At 35.5% G+C, this 21,644-nt stretch overlaps 1 protein-coding gene across 2 annotated transcripts in view; it reads right to left on the reverse strand.

Annotated features, from left to right (window-relative positions):
- Positions 1–21,644, reverse strand: part of BRMS1L (BRMS1 like transcriptional repressor) — a 48,132-nt gene that overhangs the window by 20,228 nt on the left and 6,260 nt on the right. For both annotated transcript variants that reach the window (XM_070478025.1, XM_070478026.1), the window contains exons 3-4: positions 20,202–20,329; positions 18,334–18,413 (exon numbers count right to left, since the gene is read on the reverse strand). In XM_070478025.1, the coding sequence (XP_070334126.1) occupies positions 18,334–18,413; positions 20,202–20,329 (208 nt within the window). The remainder of the gene's footprint in view (positions 1–18,333; positions 18,414–20,201; positions 20,330–21,644) is intronic.

Here is a 21,644-nt window from a genome sequence, read left to right on the forward strand (position 1 = left end):
CACCCAACATAGGAGCACCGCAATATGTAAGGCAAACGCTAACGAGTATGAAAGAGGAAATTAATAGTAACACAATAATAGTAGGAGAATTTAATACCCCACTCGCAACTATGGATAGATCAACTAAACAGAAAATGAACAAGGAAACACAAACTTTAACGGACACAATGGACCAGCTAGACCTAATTGACATCTATAGGACGTTTCACCCCAAAACAATCAACTTCACCTTTTTCTCAAGTGCACACGGAACCTTCTCCAGAATAGATCACATCCTGGGCCATAAATCTAGTCTTGGTAAATTCAAAAAGATTGAAATCATTCCAGTCATCTTTTCTGACCACAGTGCAGTAAGATTAGATCTCAATTACAGGAAAAAAATTATTAAAAATTCAAACATATGGAGGCTAAACAACACGCTTCTGAATAACCAACAAATCATAGAAGAAATCAAAAAAGAAATCAAAATATGCATAGAAATGAATGAAAATGATAACACAACAACCCAAAACCTATGGGACACTGTAAAAGCAGTGCTAAGGGGAAGATTCATAGCATTACAGGCCTACCTCAAGAAACAAGAAAAAAGTCAAATAAATAACCTAACTCTACACCTAAAGCAACTAGAGGAGGAAGAAATGAAGAACCCCAGGGTTAGTAGAAGGAAAGAAATCTTAAAAATTAGGGCAGAAATAAATGCAAAAGAAACTAAAGAGATCATAGCAAAAATTAACAAAGCTAAAAGCTGGTTTTTTGAAAAAATAAACAAAATTGACAAACCATTAGCAAGACTCATTAAGAAACAAGGGGAGAAGAACCAAATTAACAAAATTAGAAATGAAAATGGAGAGATCACAACAGACAACACTGAAATACAAAGAATCATAAGAGACTACTACCAGCAGCTCTATGCCAATAAAATGGACAACTTGGAAGAAATGGACAAGTTCTTAGAGAAGTATAACTTTCCAAAACTGAACCAGGAAGAAATAGAAGATCTTAACAAAACGATCACAAGCAAGGAAATCGAAACTGTAATCAGAAATCTTCCAGCAAACAAAAGCCCAGGACCAGATGGCTTCACAGCTGAATTCTACCAAAAATCTAGAGAAGAGCTAACACCTATCTTACTCAAACTCTTCCAGAAAATTGCAGAAGAAGGTAAACTTCCAAGCTCATTCTATGAGGCCACCATCACCCTAATTCCAAAATCAGACAAAGATGCCACAAAAAAAGAAAACTACAGGCCAATATCACTGATGAACATAGATGCAAAAATCCTTAACAAAATTCTAGCAAACAGAATCCAACAACATATTAAAAAAATCATACATCATGACCAAGTGGGCTTTATCCCAGGAATGCAAGGATTCTTTAATATCTGCAAATCAATCAATGTAATACACCACATTAACAAATCATAACCCTATGATTATCTCAATAGATGCAGAAAAAGCCTTTGACAAAATTCAACATCCATTTATGATTAAAACTCTCCAGAAAGCAGGAATAGAAGGAACATACCTCAACATAATAAAAGCTATATATGACAAACCCACAGCAAGCATCACCCTCAATGGTGAAAAATTGAAAGCATTTCCCCTGAAATCAGGAACAAGACAAGGGTGCCCACTCTCACCACTACTATTCAACATAGTTTTGGAAGTTTTGGCCACAGCAATCAGGGCAGAAAAACAAGTAAAAGGAATCCAGATAGGAAAAGAAGAAGTGAAACTCTCGCTGTTTGCAGATGACATGATCCTCTACATAGAAAACCCTAAAGACTCTACCAGAAAATTACTAGAGCTAATCAACGAATACAGTCAAGTTGCAGGATATAAAATTAACACACAGAAATCTCTTGCATTCCTATACACTAACAATGAGAAAACAGAGAAATTAAGGAAACAATACCATTCACCATTGCAACAAAAAGAATAAAATACTTAGGAGTATATCTACCTAAAGAAACAAAAGACCTATACATAGAAAACTATAAAACACTGGTGAAAGAAATCAAAGAGGACACAAACAGATGGAGAAATATACCGTGTTCATGGATTGGAAGAATCAATATTGTCAAAATGGCTATACTACCCAAAGCAATCTATAGATTCAATGCAATCCCTATCAAACTACCAACGGTATTTTTCACAGAACTAGAACAAATAATTTCACAATTTGTATGGAAATACAAAAAACCTCGAATAGCCAAAGTAATCCTGAGAAAGAAGAATGGAACTGGAGGAATCAATCTGCCTGACTTCAGACTATACTACAAAGCCACAGTCATCAAGACAGTATGGTACTGGCACAAAGACAGAAATATAAATCAATGGAACAGAATAGAAAGCCCAGAGATAAATCCACGAACCTATGGACACCTTATCTTCGACAAAGGAGGCAAGGATATACAATGGAAAAAAGACAACCTCTTTAACAAGTGGTGCTGGGAAAACTGCTCAACCACCTGTAAAAGAATGAAACTAGAACACTTTCTAACACCATACACAAAAATAAACTCAAAATGGATTAAAGATCTAAATGTAAGACCAGAAACTATAAAACTCCTAGAGGAGAACATAGGCAAAGCACTCTCCGACATAAATCACAGCAGGATCCTCTATGACCCACATCTCAGAATTTTAGAAATAAAAGCAAAAATAAACAAGTGGGACCTAATGAAACTTAAAAGCTTTTGCACAACAAAGGAAACTATAAGCAAGGTGAAAAGACAGCCCTCAGATTGGGAGAAAATAATAGCAAACGAAGCAACAGACAAAGGATTAATCTCAAAAATACACAAGCAGCTCATACAGCTCAATATCAGAAAAATAAATGACCCAATCAAAAAATGGGCCAAAGAACTAAACAGACATTTCTCCAAGGAAGACATACAGATGGCTAACAAACACATGAAAAGATGCTCAACATCACTCATTATCAGAGAAATGCAAATCAAAACCACAATGAGGTACCAGGACACGCCAGTCAGGATGGCTGCTATCCAAAAGTCTACAAGCAATAAATGCTGGAGAGGGTGTGGAGAAAGGGAACCCTCTTACACTGTTGGTGGGAATGCAAATTAGTACAGCCACTATGGAAAACAGTGTGGAGATTTCTTAAAAAGCTGGAAATAGAACTGCCATATGACCCAGCAATCCCACTTCTGGGCATACACACCAAGGAAACCAGATCTGAAAGAGACACGTGCACCCCAATGTTCATCGCAGAACTGTTTATAATAGCCAGGTCATGGAAGCAACCTAGATGCCCATCAGCAGATGAATGGATGAGGAAGCTGTGGTACATATACACCATGGAATATTACTCAGCCATTAAAAAGAATTCATTTGAATCAGTTCTAATGAGATGGATGAAACTGGAGTCCATTATACAGAGCGAAGTAAGCCAGAAAGATAAAGACCATTACAGTATACTAACACATATATACGGAATTTAGAAAGATGGTAATGATAACCCTATATGCAAAAAAAGAAAGGGAGACTCAGATGTATAAAACAGACTTGTGGACTCTGGGAGAAGGCGAGGGTGGGATGTTTCAAGAGAACAGCATTGAAACATGTATATTATCTAGGGTGAAACAGATCACCAGCCCAGGTTGGGTGCATGAGACAAGTGCTCGGGCCTGGTACACTGGGAAGACCCAGAGGGATCGGGTGGAGAGGGAGGTGGGAGGGGGGACCGGGATGGGGAATACATGTAAATCCATGGCTAATTCATTTCAATGTATGACAAAAACTACTGTAATGATGTAAAGTAATTAGCCTCCAACTAATAAAAATAAATGGGGAAAAAAAAAAAAAAAAAATGAGAAAACAGAAAACAATGGAGCAGAACCAATATAAGAAACTTCTCAGAACAAAAGATATGTTTCCTGATATAAATGCTCCTCTGAGTATTCACATGAATGAAAAGAGACACACATATCACCTTGCTGTTCCATAGCATCAAGGATAAAGAAAACATCTTACAGCTATTCAGGAAGAAAACAGGTCATGTACAGTGGATCAGGATTCACAATGATAACAGGCTTCTCAAAGCAATACTGGAAGCTAGAAAACAATGGAAAACTGCCTTCAAGATTCTGAGGAAACATCATTACTTACCATCTAGAATTCCATACTCTGAAGGGTGAGTTAAAAGATGGTTCCAGACATGAAGGATGTAAGGGTTTTAAAACATGTCCCCAAAATCTTTGACATGCCTCCCTCAAAAGGTAGACCCTAATTCCAGTCCCCTTGAAAGTGAGCAGGACTTAATGACTCATCTGTAATGAACAGAATGTGGAAGAAATCTAGGTTATTAAAAACACTATCACTTCTGTCTTGCTCTTGTGAACCATCACTCTGGGAGAAGCTAGTCACAAGGTCATGGGAGCCCTCAGTCAGCCTGTGGAGAGGCCTTTGGGAATAAGGCTTCCAACCAACAACCAGCAACAACCTGCCAGCCTTTAAGTCACCGTAGAAGCAGTTCTGCAGTCCCAGTCAAGCCTTCAAATAGCTGCTTCCCTGGCTGACCTCTTCACGGCAATTTCATGTGATTCCCTGAGCCAGAACCACCCAGCTAATGCTCCCAAATTCCTGACCATAGAGACTGCAAAATAAAATGCTGATTACTGTTTCAAGTGACTAAATTTTGGAGTAATTTATTATAAAGCAATAGATAACCAACACAAGAAATCTCAAACAACTAACTTCTACACACTTTTTCCCAAGAAGCTACCCAACAAAACTGAAAAAAGAAAACAAGACTATAGCAGGGAAAGAAGTTAAAGGGAATTACTTTACTTGTGAAGAGATACCCATGAAGACAGAGAAGCAGCTGGCATAGAAAGTATCTGAAGGATGGAGCAGAAAGGAACAGGGTCTAGGGATGGAAGACTTGCTCCCAGGATGGAGAACTCCAGAAGGAAATGGGTCTCATGGATTACCTGACACATCTGACCATGTGGAAAATGGCAGTGCAGGTTTTCATAAATCTGCTGGAGTCTCTGGGGAGAACTGATAAATAAGAAAAAACTAACAATAAATGAAGCAATTAATTCCAAGGTTAAAAAAAAATAGTTGTACAAGAAGGGAAGTTTGAGCAAAGCATAACTCTGGGATCAGTAAAAAATAGTTATTGTTACAACAAAAACAAAAACTATGACATAACAACATTAGAAGAATGAGATGAGGGAAACTATTATGGAATCCTCAGCTTTCAAACGGTACTATACAAAACTGATATTATTTAGAAATGAGGCTAAACTTCAGAAGCAGTAGATAAAAGATTTAGACAGACAATTGCTGCTTGCATGTAGAACACAGAGATGGGAGTGGAGACTGCTGTTTTGCATTATAAGCCTGTGCTTTCAGAAATATGTATACACATTACCCAGTAAAAGCAGATTTTTAAGAGTATTCAGGGAGGGGGAAACTGGTTGAAGGCCGTCAAAAGGTACAAACTTCCAGTTATAAAATAAACAAGTACAACATGATTAATATAATTAACACCACTGTGTGTTATATACGCAAAATGTTAAAAGAGTAAATCCTAAGAGTTTTCATCACAAGGAAAAATTTATTTTTCTACTTTTTAATTTTGTATCTATATGAGATGATGGATGCCCATTAAATTTATATCATGATGCTTGTAAATTAAATCACTGTGATGCACACTTTAAACTTACACAGTGCTCTATGTCAATTACATCTTCATAAAACTAGAAGAAAAAAATTTTTTTTATTGAAGGATAATTGCTTTACAGAATTGTTGTTTTCTGTCAAATCTCAACATGAATCAGCCACAGGTATACATATACCCCCTCCCTTTTGAACCTCCCTTCCATCTCCCACCCCATCCCACCCCTCTAGGTTGATACAGAGCCCCTGTTTGAGTTTCCTGAGCCATAGAGCAACTTCCTGTTGGCTGTCTATTTTACATATAGTAATGTAAGTTTCCATGTTACTCTTTCCATACATCTCACCCTCTCCTCCCGTCTCCCCATGTTCATAAGTCTATTCTCTATGTCTGTTTCTCCACTGCTGCCCTGTAAATTGTTCAGTACCATTTTTCTAGATTCTATATGTGCATTAGAATATGATATTTATCTTTCTCTCTCTGACTCACTGCACTCTGTATAATAGGTTTTTGGTTCATTCACCTCATCGGAAGTGACTCACATGCATTTCCTTTTATGGCTGAGTAATATTCCATTGTGTATATGTACCACAACTTATTTTTCTATTCATCTGTCAGTGGACATCTAGGTTGCTTTCATGTTCTAGCTATTATAAATGTGCTGCTATAAACAATGGGATATATGTGTCTATTTCAGTTTTGGATATGCCTAGGAGTGGGATTGCTGGGTCATATGTTGGTTTTATTCTGGTTTTATTCCTAGTTTTTTAAGGAATCTCCATATCGTCTTCCATAGTGGCTGTATCAATTTACATTCCCACCAACAGTGCAAAAGCATTCCCTTTTCTCCACACCCTCTCCAGCATTTATTGTTTGTAGCCTTTTTGATGAGGGCCATTCTGACCCATGTGAAGCAGGATCTCATTGTAGTTTTGATTTGCATTTCTCTAATAATGAGCGATGTTGAGCATCTTTTCATGTGTTTGTTAGCTGTCTGTATGTCTTCTTTGGAGAAATGACTGTTTAGGCCTTTTCCCCACTTTTTGACTAGGCTGTGTGTTTTTCCGGCATTGAGTTGTATGAGCTGCTTGTATATTTTGGAAATTAATCTTTGTCAGTTGTTTCATTTGCTATTATTTTTTCCCATTGTGAGGGTTGTCTTTTCACTTTGCTTATAGTCTCCTTTGCTGTGCAAAAGCTTTTAAGTTTAGTTAGGTCCCACTTACTTACTTTTGTTTTTATTTCCATTACTCTAGGAGGTGGGTCATAGAGGATCTTGCTTTTATGTTGAGTGTTCTGCCTATGTTTTCCTCTAAAAGTTTTATAGTTTCTCGTCTTACATTTAGCTCTTAAATCATTTTGAGTTTATCTTTGTGTATGGTGTTAGGAAGTGTTCTAATTTCACTCTTTTGCATGCAGCTCTCCGGTTTTCCCAGCACCATTTATTGAAGAGGCTGTCTTTGCCCCATTGTGTATTCTTGCCTCCTTTGTCAAAAGTAAGGTACCCATAGGTGCATGGGTTTCTTTCTTGGCTTTTTTTTTTTTTCCTCTCATTCTCATTTTATTTTTTTCATTTATTTTTATTAGTTGGAGGCTAATTACTTTACAATACTGTAGTGGGTTTTGTCATACATTGACATGAATCAGCCATGGAGTTACATGTATTCCCCATCCCAATCCCCCCTCCCGCCTCCCTCTCTACCCTATCCCTCTGGGTCTTCCCAGTGCACCATGCCCGAGCACTTGTCTCATGCATCCAACCTGGGCTAGTGATCTGTTTCACCCTAGATAATATACATGTTTCGATGCTGTTCTCTCGAAACATCCCACCCTCGCCTTCTCCCACAGAGTCCAAAAGTCTGTTCTGTACATCTGTGTCTCTTTTTCTGTTTTGCATATAGGGTTATCATTACCATCTTTCTAAATCCCATATATATGTGTTAGTATGCTGTACTGTTCTTTATCTTTCTGACTTACTTCACTCTGTATAATGGGCTCCAATTTCATCCGTCTCATTAGAACTGATTCAAATGAATTCTTTTTAATGGCTGAGTAATATTCCATGGTGTATATGTACCTATCTTGTTCCATTGGTCTATATCTCAGTTTTTGTGCCAGTAACACACTATCTTGAAGACTGGAGCTTTGTAGTATAATCTGAAGTTAGGAAGGTTGATTTCTCCAGCTCCATTCTTCTTTCTCAAGACTGCTTTGGCTATTGAGGGTCTGTTCTGTTTCCATATGAATTGTGAAATTTTTTGTTCTAGTTCTATGAAAAATGCTACTGGTAATTTGATAGGGACCACATTGAATCTGTAGATTGCATTTGGTAGTATAGTCATTTTCATAATATTGATTCTTCCTACCCAGGAACATGGAATCTCTCTCCAGCTGTTTATGTCATCTTTGATTTCTTTCATTAGTGTCTTATAATTTTCTGTGTACAGTTCTTTTGTCTCTTTAGATAAGTTTATTCCTAGATATTTAATTCCTTTTGTTGCAATGGTGAATGGGATTGATTCCTTAATTTCTCTGATTTTTGTTAGTATATAGAAATGAAAGTGATTTCTGCATATTGATTTTGTATCCTGCAACTTTGCTGAATTCACTGATTAGCTCTAGTAATTTTCTGATACTACCTTAAGGGTTTTCTATGTACAGTACCATGTCATCTGCAAACAGTGAGAGGTTTACTTCTTTTCTGATCTGGATTCCTTTTATTTCTTTTTCCTATCTGATTGTTGTATCTAGGACTTCCAGAACTATGTTCAATAACAGTGGTGAAAGTGGACACCCTTGTCCTGTTGCTGATCTCAGGCAGAATGCTTTCAGTTTTTCACCATTCAGAATAATGTTTGCTGTAGGCTTACCATATATGGCTTTTACTATGTTGAGGTAGGTTCCTCCTATGCCCACTTTTTGAAGAGTTTTAATCATAAATGGGTGCTGGGTTTTGTCAAAGGCTTTTTCTGCATCTATTGAGATTATCATATGGTTTTTAATCTTTCAATTTATTAATATGGTGTATCACATTGATTGATTTTCATATACTGAAGAATCCTTGCATCCCTGGAATAAACCCAACTTGATCATGGTGTATGAGCTGTTTGATGTGTTGCTGAATTCTGTTTGCTAAAACTTTTTGAGGATTCTTGCATCTATGTTCATCAGTGATATTAGCCTGTAGTTTTCTTTTTTGTGTGTTGTCTTTGTCTGGTTTTGGTATCAGGGTGATGGTGGCCTTGTAGAATGAGTTTGGAAGTGTTCTTTCCTCTGCAATTTTTTGAAAGAGTTTTAGAAGGATAGGCATTAGTTCTTCTCTAAATGTTTGACAGAATTGTCCTATGAAGCCATCTGGTCCTGGGCTTTTGTTCTTTGGGAGATTTTTGATCACAGCTTCAATTTCAGTGCTTATAATTGGGTTGTTCATAATTTCTTTCTGGTTCAGTCTTGGAAAATTGAACTTTTTAAAGAATCTGTCCATTTCTTCCAGGTTATTTTATTGTCATATAGTTGCTCATAAGTCTCTTATTTCTGTACTGTTTGTTGTAATATCTCCTTTTTCATTTCTAATTTTGTTGATTTGATTCTTCTCTGTTTTTTTCTTGATGAGTCTGGCTAAAGGTTTGTCAATTTTGTTTATCTTCTCAAAGAAGCACCTTTTAGTTCTATTAATCTTTCCCACTATTTCTTTCATTTCTTTTTCATTTATTTCTGCTTGGATCTTTATGATTTCTTTGCTTCTACTAATTTTGGGGGTTTTTTGGTTCTTCTTTTTCCAGTTGTTTTAGGTGTAAAGTTAGGTTGTCTATTCAATGTTTTTCTTGTTTCTTAAGGTAGGATTGTATTGCTATCAACTTCCCTCTTAGAACTGCTTTTGCTGCATCCCATAGGTTTTGAGTTGTGTTTTCATTGTCATTTGTTTCTAGAAATTTCTTTATTTCCCTTTTGATTTCTTCAGTAATCTGCTGGTTATTTAGAAATGTGTTGATTAATCTCCATGTGTGTGTATTTCTTACAGTTTTTTTCTTGTAACTGATATCTAATGTCAGCACTGTGGTGCCCCTATGTTGAGTGCATAGATATTTACAATTGTTATGTCTTCCTCTTGGATTGATTGCTTGATCATTACATAGTGATCATTATATTCTTTATTTTTAGGTCTATTTTGTCTGACATGAGGATTGCTACTCCAGCTTTGCTTCCCGTTTGCATGAAACATACTTTTCTGTCCTCTCACTTTCAGTCTATATGTGTCTTGAGATCTGATGTGGGTTTCTTATAGACAGCATATATATTGGCCTTGTTTTTGTATCCATTCAGCCAGTCTGTGTCTTTTGGTTGGAGCATTTAATCCATTTACACTTAAAGTAATTATGATATATATATATATATATGTTCCTATTGCCATTTTCTTAATTGTTTGGGGTTGATTTTGTAGATCTTTTTTCTTCTCTTATATTTCTTGACTATATAAGTCCCTTTAACATTTGTTGTAAAGCTGGTTTGGTGGTACTGAATTCCCTTAACTTTTTCTTGTCTGAAAAGCATTTTATTTTTCCATCAATTTTGAATGAGATCTTTGTTGGGTATAGTAATCTTGGATGTAGATTTTTCCCTTTCAGTACTTTAAATATATCTTGCCATTCCCTTCTGGCCTGCAGAGTTTCTGATGAAAGATCAGCTGTTAAGCACATGTGGTTTCCCTTTTATGTTACTTGCTGCTTCTCCCTTGCTGCTTTTATTATTCTTTCTTTGTGTTTAGTCTTTGTGAGTTTGATCAGTATGTGTCTTGGCATGTTTCCCCTTGGATTTATCCTATATGGGACTCTTTGTGCCTCTTACACTTGATTGACTATTTCCTTTTCCATGTTGGGGAAATTTTCAACTATAATCTCTTCAAAAATTTTCTCATACCCTTTCTTTTTCTCTTCTTCTTCTGGGACCTCTATAATTCGAATGTTGGTGCATTTGATATGGTCCCAGAGGTCTCTGAGACTATCCTCAGTTCTTTTCATTCTTTTTACTTTATTCTGCTCTAAAGAAGTTATTTCCACCATTTTATCTTCCAGCTCACTGATTCGTTCTTCTGCTTTGGATATTGTACTACTAATTCCTTCTAGAGTATTTTTAGTTTCAGTAATTGTGTTGTTTGTCTCTGCATGTTTATTCTTTAATTCTTCTAGGTCTTTGTTAATTGATTCCTGTATTTTCTCCATCTTGTTTTCACAGTTTTTGATCATCTTTACTATCATTATTCTGAATTCTTTTTCAGGTAGTTTGCCTATTTCCTCTTCATTTATTTGGACTTCTTTGTTTCTAGTTTGTTCCTTCATTTATGTGGTATTTCTCTGCCTTTTCATTAATTTTTTTTAACTTCCTGTGCTTGAGGTCTCCTTTTCCCAGGCTTCCAGGTTGAATTCTTCCTTCCCTTTGGTTTCTGCCCACCTAAGGTTGGTCCCAGTGGTTTGTGTAAGCTTCATATAGGGTGAGATTTGTGCTGTGTGTTTGTTTGCTTTTCCTCAGATGGGCAAGGCTGGATGAAGTGGTACTCCTGTCTACTGATGATTTGGTTTATATTTTTGTTTTGTTTGTTGTTTAGATGAGGCATCCTGCACAGGGTGCTACTGGTGGTTGGGTGATGCAGGGTCTTGTATTCCAGAGGTTTCCTTTGTGTGAGTTCTTGCTATTTGATACCACCTAAGGTTACCCTGGCGTGCTGCTATTCATGGGGTCGCAAAGAATTGGACACGACTGAGCGATTGAACTGAACTGAACTGAAGGTTAGTTCTCTGGTAGCCTAGAGTCTTAGAGGCAGTGCTCCCACTCCAAAGGCTCATGGCTTGATCTCTTAAAGTGCTAAGGAGCATGGCTTGACCTTGCACATACTATTCTGCATTCCCTTCTGAGCTTTAAGTGCATAACTCTGTATTGTTCTGGGTTCCAAAGCTGAGACCTCATCAGAGCAGTGAATGAGCCAGTGGTTTCCTGGATGCTCACTCAGTTTTGAACCGAGTTGGAAGATGTCGAGTTTCTGAAAAGATTATAGACCTATCTCATGCAGGGCTGGGTTTGTCATTAATGAATCCCTACAAACAAAATCTGAGTCTGTCAACTAGTAGAAGTTTGTCTGTTCCTTTTCTCAACTGCCAAGCACTGAGGGCAGCCAGGCCACTGTAGGGAATCTTAAAGGAAAGAACCTCAGGACAAATGGTCCCAGCAGCTGCCAGGGTCTTCCCCCAATATTCCTTGATTAGGATCAGCTAGCCACGAGCAGCAGGCTCCTGGCTAGTTAAGCCAAATTGATACTGCATCCAAGCTTGATCTGCTCACTGCCTAACAGGCCAATGAATCTAAGAGACAAGGGGCTGAGGCAAGAAAGAGACTTTTTGGGGGGGGCCAGCTGATCAAGAAGATGGCAGGCAAGTGCCTTAAAAGAACCATCTTCTAATTTTAAAAATAAACAATAAAACACAAATGACCCTTAAAAAAAAGTATTTAGAGCAATAAGGATATGCTTATGAAATGCTGCTTATAAAAAAGTTAGGATACAAATAGTATACACAGTCACACCAGCTATGTGAAAAACAATTATACAAACATACGCACACTTAGGGCTTCCCGGGTGGCTCAGTGATAAAGAATCTGTCTGCATGCAGGAGCTTCAGGTTTAATCCATGGGTTGGGAAGATCCCATGAAGAAGGAAATGACAACCCACTCCAGTATTCTTGCCTGGGAAATCCCATGGACAGAGGAAGCTGGTGGGCTAGAGTTCATGGGGTGACAAAAAGTTGGATATGACTGAGCGACTGAGCATGCATGCACACTTATTAACAGTGATTACTTCTGCTTAGTAGATTATGGTTGCTTTTATTCTCTTCTTTAGACTTATTTCTCAAGCTTTCTCATCAAACACTTACTAATGTTATAATCAGAATAAAATAATCAAATGAATTGAAAGCCAAAAAAAATCAGAGCTCTGAAGAGCTCTCACCAATTTTTAAAAATAGGAACGCTAACCCTGAACCCTAAGGGCCTGGTTAAAACCTCGCTACCACCTGCCATCACATCTTAAAACTCATTTCCAGCTCTACGGGGAGGCTTAAATGAGATAACCTAAATAAAGCATCTCTACCTATCTTAGTGTGTGAGGCACTTTATAGTATTCTATAAATATGATTTTCTTCCTTAATTTGACACAAACCATCTGCTGCCTTGATTGCCTCTGTATACTCTCTGTGTGCAAACCTGCGTGAACCTGTCTAGTCTCTGGTCCTGGCCCTTCTTTTCTATCTGCTGCTAATCAAACTTTTACTCTGACAACTGGCAGTATGCCTTCCTTCTTCCCACTTCCCTTGCCCCTCAGGTTATTTCCATTATTAATATACGAGTCAAATGAAGAACTAAGGAATAAGCAGATACAAAGCCCTGTATAACAAAGTTCAGATTTAACACTAAACTACATAAATAACTACAAAAATCAAACAAAGGATTTCAATCCTTGTTCTGCTGCTTATTAACTGTGTGACTCGCAAGCAAATTACTTAACCTCTCTGAGTCTTTGTTAACCTATTCATAACAACCAAGACAATTCCTATTCTATAAAATTGTTGTCAGGATTAAAATGAGAGCGAATGTAAAATACATAACACTCTAAATATTTAAAGTTCCTATTCACCTTCTATTTCCTATCTAAAATGCCCTTGAGCTAGTGGTGAGTATTTTCAGATTAACTATATAATTAAACAGATTAATTATAATAGTAATTATATATTAAACATTTAAAACATCAAACCATAACTAAACCAGAAGAAATTGAGGTAAATATTCAGCATCTCTATGAAGAAGCGAGGACTGTCAAAGCTGAAAAATGATGGAAGAGAAAGAATATCAATACAATTGCCTAAGTAAAAAACATTACTTAAATGTATCTTGTTGACTTTTATTTACAGCAATGCAGTACACTATATATTCACAAAAAACAAAACTAAATAAAACTCCCAACACATTTAGACATTCTAGATAGAATACCACAAAATATCTTTTTAAAGATATAGCTAATCTCTCAAGAAAATAAGAGATCTCCCCAAGGATCAAACATAAACAAGGAGCTAGAAACCAGCATGCTAACCTGATACTGAAACTGTGGTTTCCTTGAGGGTATTTGCTGGTTACTGAACAGAGGAGGCATGGTTTTTAGTGGCTGTTTGGTTAAAAGAGAAAGATCTTGGAGGTAACTGAGATCCCTGCATGGTTCTGAAGGGTTACGACATTTTATGAAAAGACTGACTTAAACGATCCACCTGAGGGAAATCTCTTAGCATAGAGCATAAGTGGAGAAAAAAGTTTTCCCTAAACATGTATCATCTCAGGTCTGACTTCTACATATCTGAGATTTAAACACAGAAAATCCCAAGCCAAAAAACTAAAGCAGTCATGTGCTGGTGGCAGATGAGGATACCTGGCTAAAACAACTCAGCAGAAAAAACAGCAGATACTATTTGAAGGGGGCTTCCCAGGTGGCACTGTGGTAGAGAACCTGCCTGCCAATGCAGGAGACGCAAGAGACAGGGTTTGATCCCTGGGTTGGGAAAATTCCCCTGGAGGAGGAAATGGCAACCCACTCCAGTATTCTTGCCCGGAGAATTCCATGGACAGAGCAGCCTGGTGGGCTACCGTCCACAGGGTTGCAAAGAGCCAGACATGACTGAGCATATGCACGCACACACATACACACAATCTCAAGAGCCACGTCTTCTGTCCAAGGCTCACAGAATTCCTACCAATAAAGCCTCCAGAATCAGGAAATAAGGAAACAAACTGTGAGGTTTGGCAGAAATAAGAAACAGCAGAATTAGGCTCTGAAGAATGTCTGATAATGACTTACTGAATAAAAATATGAATTCACTATTAAGCAGTATGAAAGACAGAATGAAGACTTAACATATGACTTATTAGAGTTCTAGAAGATGGAAGTAAAGACAATGGAAGAAAGGCAATACCAGAAAAGTTAACAGCTGAGAAATTTTCAGAATTAATGGAGGGACTTCCCTGCCGGTCCAAGTGGTTAAGACTTCACCTTGCAATGCAAGCAGTGCAGATTTGATCCCTGGTCAGGGAGCTAAGATCCCACATGCCTCGCAGCCAAACAAACAAAAAAACATAAAACAGAATTAATGGAAAACAAAGTCTGAGATGCAGAAGTCACAGCAAATCCAAGTCAGGAGAGAAAAATAATCCTGTGGAGACACAGTACAGAAACTAAAGAACAACAAAGAGAAGAGTTTTTGCAGCCAGTGAGGGGAAGGGAAAAAATTATCTACAAATGATTGTAGGCATCTAGCACAGACTGTGGAAAGCAAGATCCTAAAAATATTAACAGGAAATAATTGTCATCCTAGAATGTTATAGCCCCCTAAACTGTTATTCCACAATGTTTACAAATAAAGCTATTTTTGAACAAATAAAAACTGAACTAAAAGACTTTCAGGGAAAGAATGCCTAGGATATTCTTCAAAAAGCAAAACATAAACCTGCAGGGAAGGGTCGCAGCTAAAAAACAATGAACAAGGGTGGTCCAATGGTTAAGAATCCACCTTCCAATGCAGGGGATGTGGGTTCAATCCCTGGTTGGGGAACTAAGATCCCATGTGCCTCCAGGCAACTAAGCCTGCATGTGGCAACTACCGATCCTATGCCCTCTAGTGCTCAGGTACCACAGAGGAAGATCCCTCATACAGCAGTGAATATTCCGCATGCCACAACTAAGATCTGATACAAACTAATTAATTAATTTAATAATTAAAAAACAGTTAACAAGTAGCTAGTGTTAATAAAATATGGATAAACTTAAACAGAACTAAATCTATGAGATCAGAGTAATGTCTCATCTAAAGTAAGAAATGTAAGAAATTGTCAACAACTATAACTTGCAATTTGGGAGGGAGTAACTGCAGTTAAAGTTCTAAGGTCCTTTATATAGGAATTCTATCAAGAAGGACAGAGCTATCGATTGGTATTTAGATTCTACTAATGGAGGTATGCATACTGAAAATTTAAGATAATCTTTAAAATATAGAAATGGAAAGTGTGAACGTAATCAATGAAAATATAAATAGAGGACATACATTTCTGATGTAATTTTAAAATTCAATAAATCACACACACTTACCAAAAAAAGGTCAGAAGAGAATTTTTAAAAAGGATAAAGCAGAACAAATTAAAAACACAGAATAGGCTGGACTTAAATATCAAAATAATTGGACTAAGTTTATCAGTTAAAAGACAAAAATTGTTGAATGGTTTTATTTTAAATCAAGGTATATGTTATTTATAAGTAATACACCTAAAATACAAGGCCAGAAAGAAGTTGAGAGGAAAAAAAATAAAGAATGAAAAAACAAGCCAAATAAAACTAGGGTACCTGCTTTAACTATCAAGACAAAATAGACTTTAAGGCAAAAATCACTGTTACAGAGATAGAAGGGTATAAAAAAAGGATAAAATGTTACACTCATTAAAAATAAAAAAATTTTAATATGTGTGTGCTAATACAGATTCTCTCTCTCTCTCTCTATATATATATATATATATGTATATACACATATATAAAGCAAAAACTGATAGAATTAAGGAGATATGGGAAATTAAAAATCTCATTTACAAGAGTATCTAAAACAATAAAATACTTAGGAATACAATAAAGTGAAAGACTTGTATACTGACAATATAAGACACTGATGAAAGAAATTAAGGAAAATACAAATAAGTGGAAAGAGAGCCCACGTTCACAGATTGGAAGACTTACTACTGTTAAAATGTCCATACTACCCAAAGCAATTTAAAAAAATCAATGTAACCTCTATCAAAATTCCAATGACTTTTTAACAGCAATAGAAAAAACAATCCTAAAATTCATATGGAAATACAAAGGATCCCAAGTAGCCAAAACAATTTTGAGAAAGAAGAACAAATGTGAGGAGGCCTCACATTTCCTAATTTTAAAACATATTATAAAACTACAGTAATTATAACAATATGGTAACAGAATAAAACTTAGACCAATGGAACAGAAATAAGAGAGCCTTGAAAACAAACCCATGCATGTATGGTCAACTGAACTTCACCAAGGGTGCCAAGAATACATACATCACTTTCACTGCAGCATTATTCACAAATCACATTATTATTTATATGATGATTTATTTATATTATTTACAGTCTAAGAAAGAGTAACATGGTTGGATATAGTATCAATATATAAACTCACTCATATAAACTCTTCAATATATAAAGCTCACTTTTCTAGGCAGCAGCAGAAAATAAAAAGTAAAAAAGGTAATTTTTAAAAAGCTGTTACTAAACAACAAGTAAAATTAATAATAATAGCAACTGTAAGAAGAAAATGAGCAAGGTAAAATTATTAGGCTATTGAGTCATCAACGTACTAGAATGAAAGCTGTAAAAAGAGAAATTGTGATACTGGTGCAAGAGGAGCCAAAGAGATCACTGGAACAGATGGAAAAAACACTAAAAACAAGCCAGCACATATGTGGATATTTGGTATAAAAAAGAGATGGAATTGCTGATTAGTGGGGAAACAATGAAGTATGTAATAAACAGTGAGATTACCTATCCATAAGCAAAGAAGTAAACTTAGATCCATACTTTAATCACACAGAAAAATGAAATAAAGGTAGTTTAGCAATAAAAAGCAAAATTTCAAATTTTAAAAGAAAACATATCATTTTACTCAAAGTGGGGAACACACAAGAAACAGATACAGTATTATAAAGGAAAGATGATAAATTCAACCACATTAAAATGTGAAATTTTGTTTAAAAGGTCATCAAAAAGAGTGAAAAAGATACCCCACTGCCTGGGTAAAAATATTTGCAAAGCTTATAACCAGCAGTGCATTTGTATCCAGAATATATGAAGAATCTCTACAGTTAATGAGGAAAAGACTAAAAGCTCAACATAAAGGCAAAAGATATGTACAGGTACTTCTTAGAAAAGAAATTCCAAACAGCCAGTAAACATCGAAAGATGTTTCATCACAGTTATAACCAAGAAAATGACACAAGCTCCATCATTTTTATATCTGTCTACTCCCAGTATTTTAGTAGTTTATAAAGATATGGTACATTAAGATAAGAATCATCACAGAACTTGTTCTTATTTTCACTAGTTATTTATAAATAGATCTTGTCTAGGTCTTATGAAAAGTTATCTGCAAAATCAACACTATGTTTTCCAGTGCTATTAAAAATAAACAGAATACAGAGAATCCATTTTTCCCCCATAGAGAATTTTGCCCTAAGATGTGGAAACAGATCTAAAAATTGAGAAATTAACAGTACTGGATATACATTTTTTGAGTCTTTAACATTATATTAATTATACTATTTGGTGATGCCAGATGACATAATCATTACAAAGTCTTTTTAAGGTGACAGCTGCAAAACTTCTAAAATTATATCACTAGTTCTTTTGTATGATTCTTTCTTTGTGTCCTATTTCCAATATAGCTTCCAGTGAAACTGTATTAAAAAAAAATTGCATAAGCGGGCTGAGCTAAAGTACTATTCAATTTTGTTTCATTTATTTTACTTTTTTAACTGCTGCACTCAGAAGAAGACTTGAAGAATTGAAATCAGCTTAAAAGTTAAGCAAAATAACAGTACCTCACAATGCTGGCGAGAAGCTTGAATTTCACATTCATATTTGTTCTTTACAGATTCTAAGCAGAGCTCTCTATAGATTCCTGCAACCAAACACAATTACTCTGATTATGTTAGCAACAAGGAGTTTCATTATCACTTCCCTCTAAGAATTCTGTCCTATTTTATAAAATGAATCAAGAAGAAATTGGTAGGTCTAACTTTACCTTTAAAAACTAGAAATAACAAGGCTTAGTCAAAATATATGTCAAAGAAGACTACAAAACTAAGAATTTAAGAGCTAGAGAGGAACTACACAACAAATTTTAGTTCCTACCCATTTTTCTAAAGAATATTTCTAAATGCTTGATAGAGAATGATTAAAATGAAAATAAAACTCTTCACCTATGAAAAACAATGTCTCAGGACTCATAAGGGTAACAGAGTCAAAAAACTCTGGTTTCTCAATCACACATACCCAAACTAACAACTGTATACCATAACCATCGAAACCACTCTTTTTTAACTATTACTTATTTTCAGAGTCCAAAGCTTCCAAGAAGACTAAATGTATAAACTAATATAACAAAATTTATAAATTAACACAATGTTTGAGTGCTCCTGACAGAGCTTTACCTAGAGGATGGATGGTCAAGACAGTTTAACTTAGAGGTACCGAAACAACCACATAAAATAGGCACCCTAAAAAAAAACACATAAAATAGGCCATGCAAATACACCATCATAAAAATGGCAAAGAGGTCTAGATGTACATACTTAACTCTATGCCATAGCTGCCCCTAGAACTGCAATACTCTTTCCTATACAGTAAAGGCAAGGAACAGATATCTGGAACTATGCCATCAGCAACACAATCACACACATGGCTCTTTGTACAATCAAAAAGTAAAGGAGGCCAGCTAGCAGCAAAGTGAATAACTGACTCAAGTAATATTTTCAAAACATTAGGAAGTCTCACTTAGTTCTTTTCAAATGTCAAATAAAACTAAGGACATGTTTACTTTTAAGGATGTCTAAGTCAATATGCAAAGATAGCAGATTAAGCATCACATTATCTATACACTTAATATTAAGCACTCAAGACTAAAATTCGGCTTAAGGAGGATTCAGTATAAGAAGAACCTATTATCAACAATGCCATACTTATTATTAATAAATAACAGGTGTATGAAGATCAATTATTGTTCCCCAAAAAGAAAACAATCAGTATCTCCAGTAAATTTCAGTTTTTAGTTTGACTGTGAAAAATCATTAAATGATCTTCAAATAGATATATCCTTTGTTAGGCATGGTAGGACACAATTCTGAGGCCAGATCCCAGTTACAAACAGAAGACTGAAATTTAACCACACAAATAAAATACATCTTCATTTATTCATAGTCACAAATGCGTCACCAAACTTTTCAAAATAAAAACTTATAACTGAACTACAGGTTTGAAGGTTAATTCCCTGTTCTTTAACATCCTGATCAATTTTTTTTAATGCTTTATAAATAAGAGCTCTTTATCACTCTTAAAGATGAAAATACTAAGAGGACTTAAATTGAACATTAATAGAAAAATAAACTATGGTAGTAACAGTATCTCTTAATGAAAATATCCTGGTTTCTAATTGTTTCACATGTGGAAATACCTTTTCAACAACACTCTGACCAATTTGAGGGCTTTTTTGTTTTAACCCTCCACAGCAGCAGAGAAAAGCAGGTGGCATTTAATAAAATAACTGTGGGTTGATTGATAGTATAATGATCTGGTCAATGTAAATACATTTGTACTTCTATTAATAACAACCACTCATTTGACAAACACCTTTTAAATCTATTGAAGAATTCATATTCTACTATATGGAAAAGATGTTTCACTTTCCTACCTGCTACCTTTGTACGAATTTGCATATTTTCTTGTAAAGTTGCCAGTGGTTCCAAATATTCTGGTGCTTTTCCAGCTATGACTTCTTGTAGTTTTGCATCCACCTGACTTAATCGTTCTTTATAAAGTCTTAACAAAGCAAAAATTAAGATATTAATTTTAAAAGCCCAGCAAAGGCTAACAATTTACCATTTCTATACATTCTCTCTTAATATCCTTCATATTCTAATAGCCTACCAAATGTATTTTTTCCTTGATCTCAGGTGACAAGAACACAGTTACATCATTTAACTTTTATGCAAATAATCAAAAAGAAATATTTTTCTATTTTTTAGATATATCGTTTTTTAATGGTTAATTTACAAATCAAAAAAATACAACCAAAATAACTACCTCTGGACACTGTAGATGTTTTTAACTGCAGAATAAATCAATTCTAAGAGAAAAGGTCGAATAAACACTGAGTTTAAAAGGAACAAATCATTTTGAGTAATTTAGATACAGGCATTACTAGCTGTCAGAAATAAATAATTCCCTGAAATCTACTGAATCTCCAAATCTCCTGAAAAGGAGTCAGTATAACAATATTCAGCCTACTTAATTTTTAAGAGAACAAAGAAGAAGCCTAGTGATGAAGGTAAAACCAAAGGCTAGGGAACTTAAGACCTGGCATACTCAGCTCATCTAGACTGTGAATGAAGAAGCTATAACAACATGAGTTGCTCGGCAGATGGGGAAGTGAAAAGTGGGGCAAAGAATCCCCATTGCTCTTTTTAAGAGTCTACGTGCAAAGAGACCTAATCTAACAGCCATCACACCAACACCTTCAGCTTGATTATCAAAGATGGTATGTGAGGCAACTCAATGTTTATTTTTACCAATAGTCCTGCAGGATAGAACTTTTTTAACAAGAAAATGTTGAAACTGTCATTCTTTATGAGAAGTGTTTCTAACCTTGGTTTTGTGGCATTTCAAAGATATCCTAAAATTTCAAAGCAGATTAACAATTTAAGATCATTATATAAAAAATTTTTTTGCCATTTATTACTGCATCATAGGTGAATATCTCATAATACATCATAAGGATGGCATGTAGTAACTCCCAGGAGAAACCACTGATCATGCTTATAGTTGTTTGTATAAATAGCAGTTGACCATTGAAAACATGATACTTGGCATTCATATAATATTCCACTCTTTCCTCTTGAAAATACCAACTAAGACAACTAATATTGCCTATTATTGATCATTCTATTTAGCATAGCGATTTATATAATGATTTTAAAAGAATAAAGCAAGTTTGAGTGTTCATACTAGTTAATATTCTTTTTTTTACAACCAGAAAGGAAAAATTATCTGAATCAACTTCCAAAATAATACATTATCATGTCTGGGTTAAATTTTTCTAAAACTCAACATACAATGTATGAAATCCAAAAAGTAT

This window comes from Odocoileus virginianus, chromosome 16, assembly GCF_023699985.2.
Source record: "Odocoileus virginianus isolate 20LAN1187 ecotype Illinois chromosome 16, Ovbor_1.2, whole genome shotgun sequence".
Classification (NCBI taxonomy): domain Eukaryota; kingdom Metazoa; phylum Chordata; class Mammalia; order Artiodactyla; family Cervidae; genus Odocoileus; species Odocoileus virginianus.